Genomic DNA, 18,877 nt, shown 5'->3' with positions numbered 1-18,877 from the left:
CTTAATTAGTAGACACCTGCAGCTGCCTGCTATGTGGCTTCCGCGGGGAAAAGGGGAACCACACCTGCCATGACAGAGTGTGGAGTTCATACCTCAAACACCCAGGCTGCCTGGGCAGTTTTGCCTTTGTCCAGGGGTCCAGTTGTCCCTTCGGAGTCTAGCCAGCATTCACTTTCTGCACCAGCACTGAGAGCAAGGAGGACAGCAGTGAAGAGTCAGACTCCTCCGGGAGCCCCAGCACACCTGGAGAGCCAGTCAGCTCCTGCAGAGCAGCCTGCTGCCCTGTGTCGCCCCACAGAGGTGGACCTGGTGCAGAACAGAACAGACGTGCACCTTCCTGTCCACCGTAGCTGCTCCGTCTTCCTCCGTCTTCCTGCCCAAGCCCAGCCCCCTCACTGCACTTCTGGGTGAATAGCTTCCTGGCTTGCCAAGCCTGAGACTTCTCACCACCCACTGCCTCTCAGAGGCACTGGGGTGGGGGGTGCCATACCTACAGTTCCAGCATGGGGCCCGAAGACACACCTTCACCAAAATTGGTCAGACACGGGGGGCTGGTTGCTGAGACAGACGTGGGGCTGTCCACAGGAGTGGAGGACGGAACAGGGGCTCCCACGCCCATAGCTGTGCCGTGTATCAACCTCCCTGTGTTGCAAGGCAGAGATGCATCTGCAGCACGTTTGGATGTAAATTCTGCAGCCCCACAGGCCTCCCAACGCTACCCCAGCTGTACCTGGGCCTTCTGCTCTGGTCACCTAGGGCACTTGCTGCCTGAAGCCTGGCTGAACACGGGAACCTAAGGGAATAGTTTGCCTCTCCATAAAGGAGACAGGGAAGGCCAGGGAGCCACTCCAAGTGGAGCCCAGAGGCCCACCCCTTGCCTCTTAGACACGGTGGGTCTGGGGGAGACTGTCCATTTGGGCTCCATCTTTTTCAGCTACAGCACAGACCCAGGCACAGTAGCCTTGGGCACAGCCTTGCTGACTGTCCGCTTCCAGGAGACCCATACTATCAGCATTCCTGGAATAGAGTCTACCCTGAAATAGCCTGAGAACACCCGCACTTCCTGGAAGCCCGTGGGAAAGGAGCACTGTGTCTCTCCCATCAGCTGCCCATCAGCTGCTTCTGCTCCTTGGGCCACAATGGGAACCACAGTGACTGACACTTACCTCTGTACCATCCAGTACCTCCACCTATGCCCTAGAAAGTCTGAGTTCAGTGGATGTATTTTGGAAGTGATCCGTCAAAACCATTGGGGCCAGAGGGCATTGGGATTGGAAAAAGGCCATTAGAAGGTGTGTTCTCAGCCTAGTGTTACCATGTAGCTGAGCTCAGTCCCACGGGGAGAACGGGCAGTAGTAAAAAGGAACCCTAGGGTGGGAGCCGGGGTGCCCACCCCCTGTGTGCCACCTCAGCTCCTATCCTGGACACCAAGGCCTTGGGGATGAGTGAAGAACTAGGTAGACTGACCAGTGTGTGACCTGGCTGTGAACATGAGGACCTCAGGCCTGGGCATCCAGGAGGTGAACTCCACCATCTTGGTCCAGATATCCACTCACCAGCCAGTGCTGAGGAAATGCTTGCTGGCCAGTCTGTCCTTGCTGCTGCAGATGAAGCTGAGAGTGAGTCAGACTGAAGGCCAGCCTCCCTGAAGATGTCTACAAGGGCCGAGCCTCAGGCATGCTTCCTCTGGGCTCCCAGTACCCCGACACAAGCTATAGGGTGGTGGGCTTAAAACCCGAAACTTTCACGGTTTCTGCCAGCCAGTGTTTAGTCTAATGAGGACAGACGGTGTGAGAGCAGCCCTAACAACAAGGGCGGCCCCAGGGGTTGAGTGAAGCAGCATGACCAGGGTCGGAAGGAGCCTTGGGAGTCCATGGCATGGCGTAGCAACACCTTGCGGATAACTGTACCCAGGTCGTGAAACCAGTCCGATTCTGACCCCAGAAGGGCCCTCACTCCCAGAACTTCTTTGAGAGCAACAGTAGTATTGGGCTAAGAAGCCACTGAGGGTAGAACTCCGCAGAGGGTCGCGTTGAGGGAGCTCGTAGCAGACCTGGCCAAGGAGGCCTGAGCCGGCTCTGACAGCAGAGATGTGGTCTCACAGGCTCACCAGGACAGGAACGGTGAGGCCTTGGTTGCCATTTGAACCTTGAGAATTGTCTCCCGGGGTTCTCTTAGGGATCGCTGGCCCAGGGGTGGTTGGGATGGAGAGAGGATGGCTCACGCAGTCCACAGGGCCGCCTTACGACCTCGTCTTCTCTCCGCAGCAAGCGGACGAGGCAGCACAGACGGACAGCCAGCAGCTCCACCCTTCCGACCCCACGGAGAAGCAGCAGCCCAAACGACTACATGTCTCCAACATCCCCTTCCGGTTCAGGGACCCCGACCTGCGGCAAATGTTCGGGGTGAGTGTGCGCACCCCTGCTTCTCTGTCTCCACCCCACCATTGCAGAGTCTGTGCCAGGAGGAGGTAGGGTCCTTGTATTCTTCTTATCTGGTTCCAGTCAGCTCTCCCCTCCATCTGCTGGCAGAGCACAAGGAGGGGAACCCAAGCTTAGGGTAGGGGTTTGGTAAGGGCTGCCTCTTAAGCTTCGTGTCATCACCTGGTTCTCTGCCAGGTATCCGTCCACCACTCCCATAAAGTCCCGTGTGCCCCAACAGCCTACCTTGAGGCAGATTTGTGCTCCCCAGAAGAAGGTACTTGGATGGACAGCCTGGCCTCCTGGCCTCACACAGCTGCAGCCTCTCCTGTGTGTTTAGGGACGACAAGGTTCTCCTCTTCCAGGCTTGTGTCCTGGCTCCCCAGGGGAGGGGAGACTTGCAAATACAATGTATTGGAACCAAGCGGTGCCCTTCCCAGGTCCTCTGGGTGTGGTCCTAGATTTTGCGTTGCTGGGCTCCAGAGAAGGTGGTACCCTCGAAACTCCATGCCAGGCTGCCCTGGAGGCTTGCCTTGGATCTGGTCTCCAAGACAAGTGCTGGTGTCTGTGGGTGGCGGGGCTGCCGTGGAGGAGAAGACCGGAGGATAGGGGGCAGCTTCCTGAGCTCCCGGGCTTGCCCTGGCTCCAAAGGACCATGCAGTGTGCCTCTGTTCCTTCTTTCTGTCTCCACCCTGGCCTCAACTCCTCTGTCTCTGCCCAGCATCCGGTCCCTTTCTACCACTCAGCTAGCGGCTTGGGCCCTGAGCCTCGGCCTCTGCTCAGCTTTTCTTACACAGTAGCCATGCACAGGGCAGTGCAGGGTGCCTCTGAGCAGCGCTAGTGTGACCCTAGAATTGCACTCCCCATCTTGGGGTGGCTCTCACTGGATCATGGTTCGGAACTGTCAGATGGAGGTTACTGAGCCCTCTTGACTGGAGTTTCAGGGGACTCTGGACCTCTCTGAGCCTGGGCCGCTTGCATTAAGCAGCTGCCACTACAGACAATCACTGACCAGGGCCCTTATCCTGCACCTACTCCTGGGGGTCCTAACAGACAAGTAGAAGCCCAGTGTCATGTTTCTGGGTCCATATAGAATGAGGTAAAAGGTTCCCCTCTTCTCAGAACCTGCAGACAGGGCCCTATAGCTACCTGGCCCCTGGCCCTCCGGGCCCTCTTGCTCTGTGTCAAGAATGTGCAAGGTGAGAAGAGGCCCCGTCAGTTGCTAGCCCAGGAGGCTGTGGGCTAAAGCCCTTGCTGGTGTGGTGTGGAGATATGGGCTCACTGAAGGAGACGAGGCTGACCATGGAGACTCCAGGCTAGCTATGGGGCTGGAAGGGATCAGCCAGAGCCGGAGCAATGTATCCTGGCTGGCAGCACACCCTGTACCGGCAGGAGACCTGGGTTCCGACACACAAGCCTTTTCCACAGCACAGGGGCGAACAGTACTGGGTCCTGGGAGTCACCAGTATAAGGATCAGTGCCCCCTCCCTGGTCCCTGGTCCTTCACTCTAACATCTCCCACTTGCCAACTCTGACCCTCTACCCCACTCAGAGGTGCCTGAAGGTCCCTTATCCTAGTCAAGGGTCCTGATCTGTCACCTCAGCTGCCATTTCCTGGCCCCAGCGCGTGACCCTCCCCTTCTCCACAAGCCCATTCAGGCAAAGGCCTCTCCGCAGATTAAGGATGGCACTGATACCTTGGGCACTCCCTCCCTGCTGTGGCCGTGGCCCAGGGGGACCCTGGTGCTATGACACACGTTCCTTAAGGAAGACAAAGGCCTCCAGAGGAAGAAGGGGAGGGCGCCCCTGGGGTCGTCCTTCCCTGAGCCTGGTGGCGTCTTGGGAGTGAAATGGGTAAGGCTGCTGCTGTCGTAACCCCTCCCCTGTCTCCCACCCCTCCTCTCTCTGTCTCTGCAGCAATTCGGGAAAATTTTAGACGTGGAGATCATTTTTAACGAGCGGGGCTCCAAGGTGGGTGCCGCACAGAGGCCGCCACCATTACTGCGCGCCAGCTGTAGGGCCCGCCAGGCTAACGTGTGAAATGTGCGTTTCCTTCCTGGAGAGCTTCGCGCCCGCCCGCTCGCCCGCCCGCCCGCCCGCCCGAGGACCCCTGAGCCACACGGGTGCTTGTACTCCCTGCTCTTCTGACCCCCGCCCCCAGCTGTCTGTTGTTGCTGCCAGGCTGCTTCTCCTCCTTCGGGCTGCCAGGACCTCCTGCTTGCACCCCAGAGCCCCACTGCCCCCAGCCCTGGGCCTGGGTCCCCAAGCCCACCCAACCACTCACAACCCTGGAGGCTTGTGGGAGGGGCTGCAGAGTCTGTAGATCGGGAGGGCACCCATCCGAGAAAAGCTCTGCTCCCCTCTCCAGGAAGACCCACACACACACCCTGGACTCCCAGAGGAAAGGTGGGGGTGCTGGTCCCCGTGGAGCCCAGTCTCAGCCCCTCACCCCAAGGTGGGGTTACAGTGGCGGACTTGGCCCCTGGCCAGGTTAGCATCTCTTTGACCTGTCCTCCTAGGACGTGTCAGACGTGGTGGGCTCAGGCTGGGCTCAGCCCCTGCTCTTGCCTGGGGCCGTCTCCTAGTGCTGGCACCCACACAGACTTCCGACACTGGGGGCTCTCCTTCACTCACCTGACTTGCCCCCTCTCTCTCCCTCCCACTCCCCTTCCCCCCTCCTCTCCTTCCCTTTTCTCATCCTGTCTTCTCCTGTCTGTCCTCCTCTGCTCACAGGGTTTTGGGTTTGTAACTTTTGAAACTAGCTCAGATGCTGACCGAGCCCGGGAGAAGCTGAATGGGACGATCGTAGAGGGACGGAAAATTGAGGTGCTCAGATAAGTGTGCGGCGCAGCAGGGCAGGGAGGTCCTGGACAGCATGCCCCACCCCTGGGCCCCCCACCAGCCTGGTGGCTGCTGCCCATCCTACAAAGAGCCCACCAGGGGGCTCCGACTGGAAGAGGGCTGCCCTGAGCCCGACCTCCCGGACCATCAGCTCTTAGCCAGAGCCTAGCACCTGTTGCCCTGGCCAGTAGAGGCTTAAAGCTCCCTCTGAGGTCTCCACCTCCCGACCTCCTTCCATCCTTTCCTCCTGGAAGAGGCCTGTTCCCATCCACACACAGGGGGTTCCAGAAAACCTGTGAGGCCAGGTGGTCTCCGGGGCTATGGGCAGCCCTGCCTGTCCCTGACAAAGAGGGTCCTCCCAGCAGGCAGCCTCAGCCTTGTTGAGTAGAAGCGGTAGAGGGGGCTCGCCAAAGGCTAGCAGTGAGCAGAGTTGGGAGGGGCCCTCAGACACCCCATTTCTGCCCCTTTCCTCCTTGTTGGTTCCTCAGTGTGGCTTCGGGGTCCAGAGCCGGGCTCCCCGCCCCAGGGGGCCTAGAACTGTAGTACTGGAGGGACTCTGACACCCCAACCCAGCCCAGTGCCCAGTGGCTCTGAGACCTCTGCCCAGGCTCACACATAGAAGTGTAGAGGATGCGTGTGGCCCAGACGTCCTCAGGCACTGCCTGGTTCATTCCTGCCTCCCTCACATCCCTGTGTCATCGCCCCTGCCCCAGGCAATCTGGCTAGGCCTTACATATCTGGGAAACAGGACCTAGCCCCTGGGTTCTGTCTTTCTAATGCTTCCCTTACTCAACCTTGCACCCAGTGGCCCCATCAGAAAGTTCCACGCTGCAGAGAGAGGTCAAAGACCCTACCTCAGGAAAAGAGCTGCTTGCCCATGGTGATAGGAGTAGCCATCCTGCACATACAAGGAGGGCCTTGGCAACTGCCTGGAAGAAAACATCACGGAGCCTGGCCTGCTAGCGGGCCTAGGACCAGCTCCAAGGGCCTGTGCTTTCCAGCAGGGTTGGGCTCTGTTTACTGGAACTGCTTCGTGAAAAGCGCCAGTCTGGGCCAGCGTCCTGGACCCAGCTAGATAGCAGCTTAGGAGCCTCGGTGGCCTTCCTCCCCAGAGGCTATACCCCAAGGGTAAAAACAGGGTGGCTGAGGGCCTGCCATGAAGCTGACCCACTCACTCACTCTCTCTTTCTCTCCTGGACAGGTTAATAATGCCACAGCCCGGGTCATGACCAATAAGAAGCCTGGGAACCCATATGCCAATGGTGAGAACCCAAGACTCCCAGCATGCTTCAGGGACTGGAACAGAAGCCTGGGGAAGCTAAGGCAGCCAAAGGCCAGCCTTCCTGTTTCTTCCTGCTTCCACGGTCCCCATCTGATGTCCCAGGCTTCCCATTTCTGTCCTGTCAGAGAGAGAGGTCAGCCGAGGCAGATAGCTGGAGTCACTGTCCCCACCCACATAGCTGGTGTCTCCAGTCAGAGCTCCTGAGCTTTTCCAAGTGTCCACAGCTCCCAGAAGCCGTATAGAAAGGCAGTGGGTGACAAACAGGGGTGACTTCCTGGAAAACCAAGTTGAGTTCAGAGGGCTCTGTGGTTAGTGCACGGTCCTCATTCACAGGACAGGGAGGAAGGGGTCAGAGACCCCAGTCAAGCTTCTAGACATCCCTGAACCCCAATCTTTTCATCTGAAAAACACGAATATGGAGGGGTGTGTGGCTCAGTTGGTAGAGCATTTGCCTGGCATGCACAGAGCCCTGAGCTGCATCCCTCTGCATCACATAAACCGGTGCTGGTACACAGCTGTAATCCCAGCACTTGCAGAGTCGAGGCAGAAGGATCAGAAGTTCAAGGCCAGCTTGGGCCACACGAGACCCTACATCCACCGCTGAGAGCTGGGGAATAACAAGTGGCATCTCTGAGGGCCACTCAGGGCTGGGGACACAGGTGTCAGTGTTATGTGAGAGGCTGACTATGAAAGGAGCCTGTCCGTTGGCCCCTAAAGTGTCAGCTACAGCTCCCAGCTGACCTACACTGCAGGTCAGCTATACAGTTCTGTGTACGCACACTTGCTAGGCTGACTCCACAGAGATTGTTAGAGATTACCAGAGAGAGGTCTGCCCTGAGGGTAGCTGGCTGTGCAGCAGAGACTTTTCTAGCTCTTGGGACCCTACCGGGGAGCAATATCTGGAGCTGGGGGTATGGTACCACTCGTAGACAGCGCAATGACCCACCTCTGCGTGGAGGTAGGATGGACCACATCTCAGCTGCCCTTGTCTTCAGCAATGAGCCCTACACAGAGCTGGGTGACCCGCTAGTGCAGAAAGCCTGTGGCAGAACCATGGGTAGAGTTGGTGTGTGGTTGGACAGGATTCAGGTGTCAGATCTGGGTGAGAGAGTATCCTTGTTAGGTTTTTCTGTTGCTGGATAACCACTAGAACCAAAAGCAACTTGAGAAAAAAAGGGTTTATTTGGCTTACACGTCCTGATCACAGTCCGTCACTGAGGGAAGTCAGGGCAGGAACTGAAGCAGAGACCATGGAGGAACACTGCTTATTGGCTTGCTCATCCTGGCTTACTCTGCCTCCTTTCTCATGTCATGAGGACCGTCTGCCTGGGGCGGCACTACTTCAGTGTGCTGGGTCCTTGCACATCAATCATTAATCAAGAAAATGCCCCACAGGCTAATGTGATGGGGTCATCTTCTCAGCTGAGGTCTCCTCTTCTCAGATGACTCCAGCTTGTGTCAAGTTGGGGAAACAAACAAACCTAGCCAGCACAGATAGGGACTCTGGAGGTTCCAGCTTAGGACCACGTGTCAAAGACTCCTTCTCACTTTTGCAAGGATTTGGTCCTCAAAATTCTGAGAACTTGAAGGTTCTGGATTTGCCTGAGTCCTTAGTGAATCCTGGATAACTTGTGCTAGCTGGTCCTTAGCACAGGTGGGAAAAGGGTCGGCTTTACTAAGGCGGACAAGATGTGGGGTTTGTGGGTGGTGTGATTAAGCAGTGGTCATTATGGGGGGAGCCCTCCTGAGGTTGAAGCTTGTCCTGAGGACCACAACTCAGACCCACACATGACCCCACAGCATCCCAGTCAGCCACCACATCTTCACCCCCATTAACTGATAAAGCCCTCTTCTTTAATGTCGATATTTCTAATGGCTCAAGAAGTTGAGCTTGGTCCTGTGCAAAGCCTGAGTCATAAACTCTTGATTCTGCAGTTTGGGTAAATGGACACAGTGATCTCGCCACTGTGTGAGCCCCAGGCACCTAAAACAGCCCTCTGGACCCTGGACTAGGTCATAGGGGCAGAGTCATGACATGCAGTAGACGGTCTGTCTCCGAGGTCAGCCCCCCACGCTGAGGGGCTGCTGAGTGCAGCCACTGCACGTGAGCTTTGGCAGTGAAGGGACCTGTTGGCTTCTGTGGATCCCCGGGGCCTGGGTGGTCCACAGCAGCTGTGACACAGTTGAGCCCCTTCCCATTCTTCGCTAAGATCCTGAGTCACACCGCTGTCTGGACACACCAGGAGAGCTGAGGGGCATGTTGCGCACAGTAAGCCCAGCCCCAGCCAGCTCTGTTCCTGGCTGGCTCCTCAGAGCACTGATGCGGGCTGGTGTCAGGGAGTGAGAGAAGCAGAAAGCTCTGCTCATCGTGCTGTCGAGAGTTGCACTTCAGTGCCAGGCGAGAATCCTGGGGCTTCAGAGGGACAGCCCTGGGTTCACTTCGCCATGGCCAGGAGGGGCAGTGGCTCATGAGCGCTTTAACACTGAGGACTGTGAAATTCACCATCGGGAGTGTTGAGGTCCTCACTGCAGAAAACAAGCCCACCAGGCGTTACCAGGTGCCCTACCTACAGTGGACACAAATAGTCCTCCAGGTGGGTCCTCAGACTGTCTCTGTGGGGTTCACCTGAAGCAAAGCCAGCAGGCAAGTAGGCATTCTCAGGTCAAAGTGCCCAGGGCCCCTGAGACAGGATGCAGCAGCCCCTGACTCCTCTTCTAGAATGGACACAGAAGAACCTAGGCAGAAGAAGCCTAGGGAGAGTGGGACCCAGACCAGCACCGGGGTTCTACTACATTATGATCCGTCTAGGAAGATGAGATCTTGGGGGTCTGTTTCACCAGATTTCTTCTCTGCTAACCTTGGCTGGATGGAAGATTCCAGAATCCTGGCCAGTTTAGACACAAGGCGGGATACTAGAGGGCTGAGGGTGGAAAGTGCTTAGTCTCGCTTAGGTGGGCAGAGTGCCTGGATGCTCCACTTAGGGGTTGCTTGTTCACCTGCCCTCCTGTGGGGCCGTTAGAGTTGGGGCTAGGACCTTTCATGCGCAGTCTGCCACAGTCCATTGCCACCCTCTCACCCACTGACCAGCGGTTCAGGTCCTCTCTGTCCCTCCTCATCATGCATGCAAATGAGGACTGCACAGATGAGGCCTGAGTACCTCAGGAGGTGGGCTAATCCTTCTCCACCATCTGACCTGTGGCTGTAACCCACTGGAATCCAGCTGGCTTCTGCCTCCGGAGACCACAGGGAAACAGGGCTTTGCTCCCGAGTCCCAGTGGGAAAAGGGGACTGCCCACCTGGAAGAAGGGAGAGGTGGGGGTGCAGAGTCCAGCTGTGGTCCCAGGGAGAAGCCAGGAAGCCCATCTGGCTTGAGAGTACAGGTTTGAAACCCGCTCTTCCACACACACACCCGTATTACCAATCTGTGTTTCTGAGTGTAAATGGGGAGGTTGTGGTACCTGCCCCATGTACGATGAGAACCTCAGGAGTTAACAACAGTATTTTTGGCACACTCCAAGTACATGGGACCTATTAGCTATCGTCATTATTATTCTTTTAACATTTTAGTGTGTGTGTGTGTGTGTGTGTGTGTGTGTGTGTATGTGTGTGCAAGCATGTTGTAGCATGTGTGGAAATGAGAGGACAACTTGCAAAAGTTGGTTCTCTCCGTCCACCATGTAGGTCTAAGGACTTGAACTCTGGTCACCAGGTTCAGTGACAAGCACGTTTACCCACTGAGCCATTTTGCTGACCACGTCACTATTTCTTCTCTCGGTCTAATGCCTTCCTCCCCCTCTTCCCCAGCAACCCCACAGAAGGACTTGAGATAAGAGGACAGAGGGTGGGGGACCCAGGAACCTCAGAGCAGCAGGGAGACTTTCAGGCAGGAGGTGAAGAAACACCCCAACAGTGAATCCTTTGTCCCAGCTGTAGATACTTTCACACTGTGTCTCCTCCAGTAGCAGGTGGCTGTGGTGTCAGGAGAGGGAGCCGGGTTGATGGCCTGCCTCCTCTGCCCACTCCTGGACAGGGTTCTGCCCTTTGCTAAGTGCTAAAGCATCCCTGTAGCCTAGCTGTTTGCCGCCTTTGGAGGTCCAGGCAGAAGGAGAGGTAGCGATGGGTTTGGAAAGCCAGTGACTCTGTTCTTTCTGTTCTAGGCTGGAAGCTAAACCCTGTAGTAGGGGCAGTCTATGGGCCTGAATTCTATGCAGGTAAAGGCGGGGACGGGCGGGGCAGGTGGGATGGGCTGGGGCAAGGCAAGAGGGGCTGTAAGCCTTGGCCACTCTTCACGTATCCTCTCCTGCTCTCTCGGGCTCCTTCCCTGCAGTGACCAGTTTCCCGTACCCCACCACGGGCACCGCTGTCGCCTACCGGGGTGCGCACCTGCGGGGCCGGGGCCGTGCTGTGTATAATACATTTCGAGCTGCACCACCTCCGCCCCCCATTCCGACTTACGGAGCGTGAGTACCTGGAAAGGGAGGCTGAGGGAAGGCCAGGGGGCATGGGAGGCACCCCTGAGAAGTTAAGGGGGCTCAGCAGCCCTTCCAGAACTGTGGGGCAGGACAGAATGGTGGGGACCCCAGAACCCAGCACTGCAACCCCCTGCACCATCAGTGTCCCCACCACAGGGGCCACTGCCAGGGCTCGCTGGCCTCTGAGGGGCCATTAGCACCAACATGTCATCTGAATGCTAACTAGGGCATGTGTTAGCCCTTGGGTCCAGCAAGGGCCTTCTGGGAGCCCTCTCTGGTCCCTTTCCTGGGGTCCTGCCCTCCACTGTTGAAGGGGGGCAGCTGCCTGAGGGAGGAAGTGGGGGATAGCAGGAATCAGGGGTGGGCGGATGGGCCCCTGGGTTTTGGGAGAAAGGAGCTGACCAGCAAGGGTGTTACTCTATTGTTATACCAAACAGGGCACTGGAGCAAACGCTTGTTAAAATGCCAGGCCCGTGGGCGGGGCTGGCGCCGTGCCCCCTCCCTCCTCAGCAGACACCGGAGCCGGCCTACCCCGCCTCTCCTGCGTTCCCACCACTCTCTTGTCCGTTTGCTTCCAGGGTCGTGTATCAGGATGGATTTTATGGTGCTGAGATTTATGTAAGTGTAGCCCTGGGGAGGGAAGGGTGCAGGTCCAACACTCTTTGTGCCCAGGAGAAATCTGTCTAACCTTAGGGCCTCACTCTCCCTGCCCTCTGGACTTAGCGCTGAATGTCAGTGCACACAGACTGTGGCCATTGTGAATGGCTGTCCCAGTAGCCTTGTAAGCCCAATGCATCCTGCCCCGTGTGGCAGGGGTTATATGAGGGGCACTGAGTGGTTTTCTTCCATTCCTAACGATGCTAAAATCAGCATCCAAGGACACCCTTTCCCGGTGTGGAGGTCCTGAGAGAGACCAGAGGCAGGCCCTAGCTGTCCATTCTCTCTGGGTGAGGTCCTGTGCCTCCCCCTCCCTTTGAAACTGCTCGTACTTTCTGTGGCTCAGAACCCTCAGTGAGCATCCCCTCCACAAAAAAAAAATGAACCTGGCTATGCCTTGCCCCTGGACAGCTACCCATAATTAACTACCCACTTGTCTAAGGCGTATCTCAACCAATCCCTTCAAGGCCCCCTTCATCCTTCCTGGCGTCCAGGACTGTCTAGAGTCACCAGTGGGCTTCTAGGACTGTCAGCATTCAAGTAGCAGCTGGTCTGTTGGGAGGTCTCTGGGCACTTACTGTGTGCCAGGATCAGCATGCAGCCAGAGATACAATTGGTATACATTAGTATGCAACGAAATCACAAGCGTTTGTGAGAATAGGGAGGGAAGGAAGGAAGGAAGGAAGGAAGGAAGGAAGGAAGGAAGGAAGGAAGGAAGGAAGAAAAGGAAGGAAGGCAGGAAGGAAGGAAAGAAGGAAGGAAGGAAGGAAGGAAGGAAGGAAGGAAGGAAGGAAGAAAAGGAAGGAAGGAAGGAAGGAAAGAAGGAAGGAAGGAAGGAAAGAAGGCAGGAAGGAAGGAAGGAAGGAAGGAAGGAAGGAGAAAAGGAAGGAAGGAAGGAAGGAAGGAAGGAAGGGAGAAGGAAGGAAGGAAGGAAGGAAGGAAGGAAGGAAGGAAGGAGGAAGGAAAGAAGAAGGAAGGAAGGAAGGAAGGAAGGAAGGAAGGAAGGAAGGAAGGAAGGAAGGAAGGAAGGACAGACAAATGAACAGGCAACCCTTCGTCATCTTGGAACAGCACAGTCCTCAGACCTCCATTAGACCGCAAACCAGGTTCCCAGGCCAGGACCACCTAAGCCACACCAGGCCAAGGTGGGGGAGGAAAGTCCGGCACAGGAGGCCTGAGAAGGTCTGCAGCCCCTCCTGAGGGCCTGGGTCTGTGTCCACCTCAGTTTCTCTGGCTCTGCCTGAACCTGAGTGAGCCCCACTGAGTCCGTCTGCCATTTCTCCTTCCCACCTCCCCTGCAGGGAGGCTATGCAGCTTACAGATACGCTCAGCCCGCAGCCGCCGCCGCCGCAGCCTACAGCGACAGGTGAGGCTGGGAGCTGTAGGCCGCACAGGGTCGTGGTGGGCTCTTTGGAGGGTCAGTTCAGACAGACAGGAAGCCCCACCCACCAGGGCGCCTGTGGGTGCCTGTGTCTGGTGAGTGCAGGGCTGGAAGGAATGCAAATCCAGACTGAACTCAGAGATCCGTGAACCTGGGAGTCCCTGACTGATGAATGCCTTCTCTCTCGTGTAGCAGATGTAACACCTGGTTCTCAACCCAGGGGTCTCACAGCTCTCAAGACCCCTTACAAGGAGGGCAACTGGGGGCCTCCATTTGGCCTCTGAAAACAACTCTGGTCCAGTTTGTATCTGGAAGCACCCGGCCCTCCCTCGGCCCAGCTGTGAGCATGCCCAGGAAGAAAGCGATGCTTTCTCGGGGGCAAGTCCTCACTAGAGGCCGAGCCTAATGCCTTTTTCCTCAGATTCTTGGCCTGGTAGCTTGAGTTCCTGTTTGAGCTATCTGCCTACCGAAAGCTGGCATTCTTGTCCACATGCTCCCTGTGGCCTGGAGGCTGCCTGCTCCCCACCCCCATAGCCGGTGGGGCCCACCAACTCTTCCAGCTCTTGCCCTTCTTACGGCCTGTTGCCCCACCTTCCCAAATGTGCAAGGCGTCCAGGGTGCTTGGACCCAGCCTTGTCCTCTAAGAATTTGTCACATCACAAATTAGGTGAGCAAAAGGTCATCTGGGACAGAGTGCCACCTCTTGGGCCATGATGTTCCGGGTCTCCATTCCCATCTCTCTTCTCTCAAAGCCCTTTCCCAGCTCGTAGCCCTAGTTCTTGCTGGAGGCCGAGTCAAACGAACTCGCTAAGAATTCCATCCCCTCCCTGTGTCACCAAGCAGGACACACTGACCACCTAACGAAGGGGATATACTGCTAAGTTCCAGAAACTTGCTTCCAAACAGGAAGGGCGGGCAGGAAGCTGAGAGGGTCTCGTGGGGGAGGGAGAGGCCTCGTGGGAAGGATGCTGGTCTGGGAAGGCCGGTCAGCTGTGGCCTGTTTCAGCTGCCCCTCTCCCGCACCCTCCCCTCCCTGCTCTTCTAGTTATGGCAGAGTCTATGCAGCCACTGATCCCTACCATCACACCATCGGCCCCACAGCAACCTACAGCATCGGAACCATGGTAAGAACAGCTGCCGGTGAGGTGAAGAGACCCGTCCTGGGATGGGATGGGGGGGCCTCCAGCCAGGGCCTAGTTCTGGAGAGGTGGGAAAAACTGGAGAGGGAGGGACTTGCCCTGGAGGCAGGTCCAGCCCTCCATAATGAGTGGACCTCTGGGAAGCATCCTAGTGTTCCGGAGCCCTGTGACCACAGTCCTGCCAAGGCCCCTCCATTCCCGGTTCCTCCCTGCAGTGGCTCCAGAGGCCTGGCCGTGAAGTGTCTGAGGTTAACCCCCAAGCCGCCCATTCTCACTTAGCAGGGGGACTAAAGTATGGCAACCCTTTCTCACCAGACTCTCTTCCCAGACTACCCCGGGGCTCCAGGGATACGGTCTCCAGCAGCCTCATTCATGGTTTCAGGGTGGAGAGGACCCTAGCAGGGTGGGAGGGTGGACGGGCTGGTGTGTCTGTGTGCATGTGTATGTGTGTATGTGTATGTGTGTGCCCAGTTGTCAACATAGCCCAACCCTCTGTGTCCCAGTCTGTGTCCAGTGCACACCTACTTCCTGTGCCTTAGCCCCCAGGGATGTTGATGTACGTTTTTAGCTTGGCATCCAGCATCAAAGATGAAAACATTGGGGGGGGGCAGTAAAGAGAGAAAGCTGAGGGGCAACGTGGATTTTTTTTCTACCTTCCTCGGTTTTGATTACTCCCTTGGAATTTTTGTCTTTGTTGATTTTTAACAAGCCCCAGACATCCTGAACAGGCCTGTGGGGGCTCTAGCTGAGAGGGTGCCACAGCCATTCAGGAAAAGACCCAGACCCAGGACTGCAGCCTTCCAGGCTGCCTGCACAGCTCAGGCTCAAGGCAGCTGCTAGCTGAAAGCTGTGGTTGACTCACAGGCCCCTCTTGGTTATGGCTTATTTTTGAGGCTCTGGGGGCATCCTCCAACTTTTTCCTCCTGCGTTTGCTACTTTATTCCCATTTCCTGCAAAACTTGGGGGGCGGGGACGAGATTCCACGGAATCCTCTCTGGCAGGACACAGAGCCAAACCTAGGAGGCCCTAGGAGACCCAGATGCAGGGCAGGAGCTGTGACCAGCAGGTGTGCCCCTCGGGCTTCAGTGGCTCTGGAGCCACAGACTAGGCACCCTGTCGGAGCATCCTGATTAGCTCCACCAGAGGGCACAGTGGACCCAGCTGAAGCCCCAAGAAGTGACCCCAGAAACAGTATAAAAGTCTGCAAGGGAGGGCCATTCCTCCCAGCCCCAAGACCACCACCAAGGAACCAGGCCCCCTGGTTGCCATGGCAACCCAAAACCCGTTCTCCCAAAGAAATGCCATTGGGGGAAAGAAAGTGGGATTAGCTATTTCTTTCTTTCTTTCTTTTTTTGGTTCTCCTTTTTTTTTTTTTTTTTTCCTTTTTGATTTTTCCTCCCGATACCATAAGATGGTACTGATTGGCTGTTTTTCATCTTTGATGTTGCAGGCTAGCCTCTGCCGAGGAGGGTACAGCCGCTTCACCCCCTACTAGCAAGAGACCCCTCACAGCATTCACACCACTGCTTATTCCAAACCAAACCCTACAGTCCCAACACCAGACACAGCCATCAGGAGGACAGTGCGCCCCTCCCGGTCAGCGACAAGCGCCGCTGACCTCTGCGACTCTAAAGTCCATAGATTTTTACCTCCAGCCAGCTGGTCTCCCCACCCCACCCATGCTGGTGTGTGTGTCTCTGACCCTGGTTTTCCTGTATGTCTGAACCTTGCTTTCCTATCTTGACGTTGTTGATGTTGTACAAGCCACTTCAGGTACAGTATGCATACAGCGGGAGCCAGGCTGGGGGGACGGCAAGTTGCCCTACCAGGGCCATGCCTATGTCTCAGGGCAACACGGGCCCTCAGAGCTCCAGAAGTGCCACCAAGCCTCCCTCAGAGCCACCTCAGCCAACCCCCTGCAGGCCTGGCCACCCCTATGCTTGGTGACGGATAGAGGAGCACCAGGGCTCTAGGCCTCGTCGGTGGGTTTCCCAGTGGGAGGGGGGCCTCCATCCACCTCTCCTAGGAATGTCAGGAGTGGCTGCGGCCCCTCTGGACTTCCACTCAGCTGAAGTTAATGTTTCTATTAAAGTTTACTAATGATCCTCCTGTCCAAGTAGTCACAACACACTGCTCTGTGTGTATACTGCTGCAATCACCCCAGCTCTGGGATTCCTTACAGAAATGAACATGTCCCTGCCCCGGGGTCACCCTGCATTGGTGGACCCCGAGACCCTTCCTGAGCCTGACCGCCTCCTCAGGCACCGAAGCTGATGGCTCTGGGTATTTGTCCTTGACCTACAGAGCTGCCCACCCATCCCCAAGACTCAGCATACCTTTTGTCGAGGTCCATCACAGGAGAGGGAAAGGTGTCAGCAGTCAGGCCAGGGACACGCGTCAGCTTCCTTCCCCCAGCCTTCCTGTGGCCACCCCAGCCTCCGTTAGCATGTGTGTGCCTCTGTGGCCTGTGGGGACTCACCTAGCTCTACTGCCCAGAGTCCCGGAGGGGATGCCAGTCGGTACCTGAGGTCGAGCTGAGGGCTCTGGAGAACTAGCAGGTGCTGGCCCCTCCACTCTGGGGGTTCGGGACCACACGGCTACCAAAGCTGTCAGCCCCGTGGCAGATCGAGAGCCCTGCTCCCTCTCCTCCCACGTCCTCCACCCTGCCCTACCTGTCATCCAACCACAGCCCTGCCCATCCCTACAAGATGGTCTACTCTAGGTCCAGCTTGTGGCAGGGTTCCAGAAGCTGTGGGGGCTGTGACTTCAGGCTGGACAGGCACAGTGGCCCCGATGCTGCAGCCACCCCTCAGAAACTGCAAGCCTTCCCTTTCTGTTTCTGTTGTAGTGAAACCTTCCACCGTCTCCTTCTCGGACCATGAAGGGCAAAAACAAAAAAACAAAAAAAATCACAAAACAAAAAACAAAACAAAAAAAGATGTTAAGATCCAAGCAACAACAACAACAAAAAATTCCAACCAAACCAAGAGGCATTCAAGAGTCCAAGTCCACGTCTGGCGTACGCCCGCACCGAGGGAGCTCGTCCCCCAGGGGGCGCCGGAGAGTGGCCTTGCCTGGCTGGCGGTGCAGTAGGGATACGGCCAGGCGCAGGGGAAGACCTGGAGGGAAGATGTGGCCCGTGGGTGTGGGGCGGGGGGGCTCGGGTATCTGTCCAGTCTTCCCTTCCCACCCTGCTCCCCAGGCAGGGGTTCCTAGGGTGGAGCAGGCCCCTGAGAAGGAGCGGCCAGCTGACTTGGGCTATTGCCTGCTGAGCCCTGGAGGGGCTGGGGGCAGTTCGGGGCCAGCGGCTTGTCACTCATCCCAGGTCTCCAGCCTGGCCTCATTGAATGTGCTGCCAGTGCCTCAGCTGTCCAACCAGCCGCCCTGGGGTCCAACTCCCAATGCAAAGGGCTGACATGGCTCCAGAGCTCTGGGGCACCCCATGCTCCACTCCCCTATGTGAAAAAGCTTCCAGCTACAGAGAACAAAGGAAGCCCAGCCAGCGGGGACCCAGTCCTCATGCTGTGAGCGTGGGCAGGTGGGCCCTGGAGCACAGGATTTGTTTGTAGAGGCAGCCTTCCTGAAGAAGGCCAACCTCGGCTGTCTGCTAGGACCCAGCCCTCCTTCCCACTCCCTTCTGTAGGCTCAGTTCTGCTGGGGAGCAGGGGATGACCGATGGGCCAGCCCTGGGCTGCACCTCGAGGTTGGGAGTCAAGGTGCTATGGGTCTGGAGGGCCACAGTCAGAGCAGGACCCATGGGGAAGGCAAGGAGTGGGGGAAGGTCCGGGCTGGCCCCGCCAAGGGAAGGCCAGCAGGGCTGCAGCCCCTTGGCTCCCTGGGCAGGTGTAGTGGGAGTCACAGGGAAGCAGCAGACCCAGTGGAAGGCACAGGGGACAGGTAGCAAGAAGCCCCTGGCAAGGCAGGGATAGGTGGAGTAGGATTAACAGCAAAAAATTAACAGAAACCATGGCTCCCGACGCGGCACCAGTCTCATGACACCTCAAAATAAATCACCTCACTTTCTATCCAGCATCAGCCACCGAAGCTATGGAAACGGAACCCTCCTTTTCTATTCCTGTTGTACATAGCCCCGCGCCTGCCTCCGGCTCTGTCCTCTGTACAGAGCCCCGCGCCCTCTGCTGTTTCGGACCCTTTTCCCACAGCAGCTCGGACCCCCTCCCCCCAGCCCCTCCCCCAGGACTGCAGCCGAGCCCCAGGCTTCCTTTCTTACCATTCTGTATGCTTCCACGGTGTGACCATTCAAATTAACAGTATTATTATTAAGATTAATAAAGATTTCTTTCTTCAAACCAGGATGGCTTTTTCTGATTTAGCAGTTCCCGGCACAGGGGGTGGGGCAGGGGTAGGATAGGCAGGTTGGAGACCCCCTCTGAGCAAATACCTGGGATTCCAACCCCCGTCTTCAGGATGGCCTGCTGCACCCCACCCCAAGACGGGCCAGGGGAGCAGAACAGCCCTCAAGGCTTCTGCAACAAGTCACATCTAAAGAAGCGGGACACGCTGGGCATTCCCCAGCCACGGTGCTCCACTGGACGTGAGAGGTCACAGAGCCAGGGGTAGGGAGTGAAGCCATCGTGTGTGTGGACGCCCTCGGCTGTGACCCTACATTCACTTCAAGGTGAATGTGCCGCCCCAGCCCTGAGCCCCAACTTCTGAAAGAGGC

The 18,877-nt window shown here is 57.0% G+C and overlaps 1 protein-coding gene across 4 annotated transcripts in view; it reads left to right on the top strand.

Annotated features, from left to right (window-relative positions):
• Positions 1-17,117, top strand: part of Rbfox3 (RNA binding fox-1 homolog 3) — a 428,898-nt gene extending 411,781 nt beyond the window's left edge. For 2 of the 4 annotated variants that reach the window (XM_037201309.1, XM_028892576.2), the window contains 10 exons: positions 2,268-2,405; positions 4,338-4,391; positions 5,154-5,246; positions 6,463-6,523; positions 10,702-10,755; positions 10,872-11,004; positions 11,454-11,634; positions 12,975-13,039; positions 14,100-14,178; positions 15,644-17,031. In XM_037201309.1, the coding sequence (XP_037057204.1) occupies positions 2,268-2,405; positions 4,338-4,391; positions 5,154-5,246; positions 6,463-6,523; positions 10,702-10,755; positions 10,872-11,004; positions 11,454-11,634; positions 12,975-13,039; positions 14,100-14,178; positions 15,644-15,688 (903 nt within the window). In that variant the 3' untranslated portion in view covers positions 15,689-17,031. The other 2 variants (XM_037201310.1, XM_037201311.1) reach the window with 2 other exon arrangements.
• The last annotated feature ends 1,760 nt before the right edge of the window (positions 17,118-18,877 follow it).

This window comes from Peromyscus leucopus, chromosome 8b (assembly GCF_004664715.2).
Source record: "Peromyscus leucopus breed LL Stock chromosome 8b, UCI_PerLeu_2.1, whole genome shotgun sequence".
Lineage (NCBI taxonomy): Eukaryota > Metazoa > Chordata > Mammalia > Rodentia > Cricetidae > Peromyscus > Peromyscus leucopus.
Note: the sequence above shows the minus strand (reverse complement) of the source record. Positions and strands in the feature narration are given on the sequence as shown.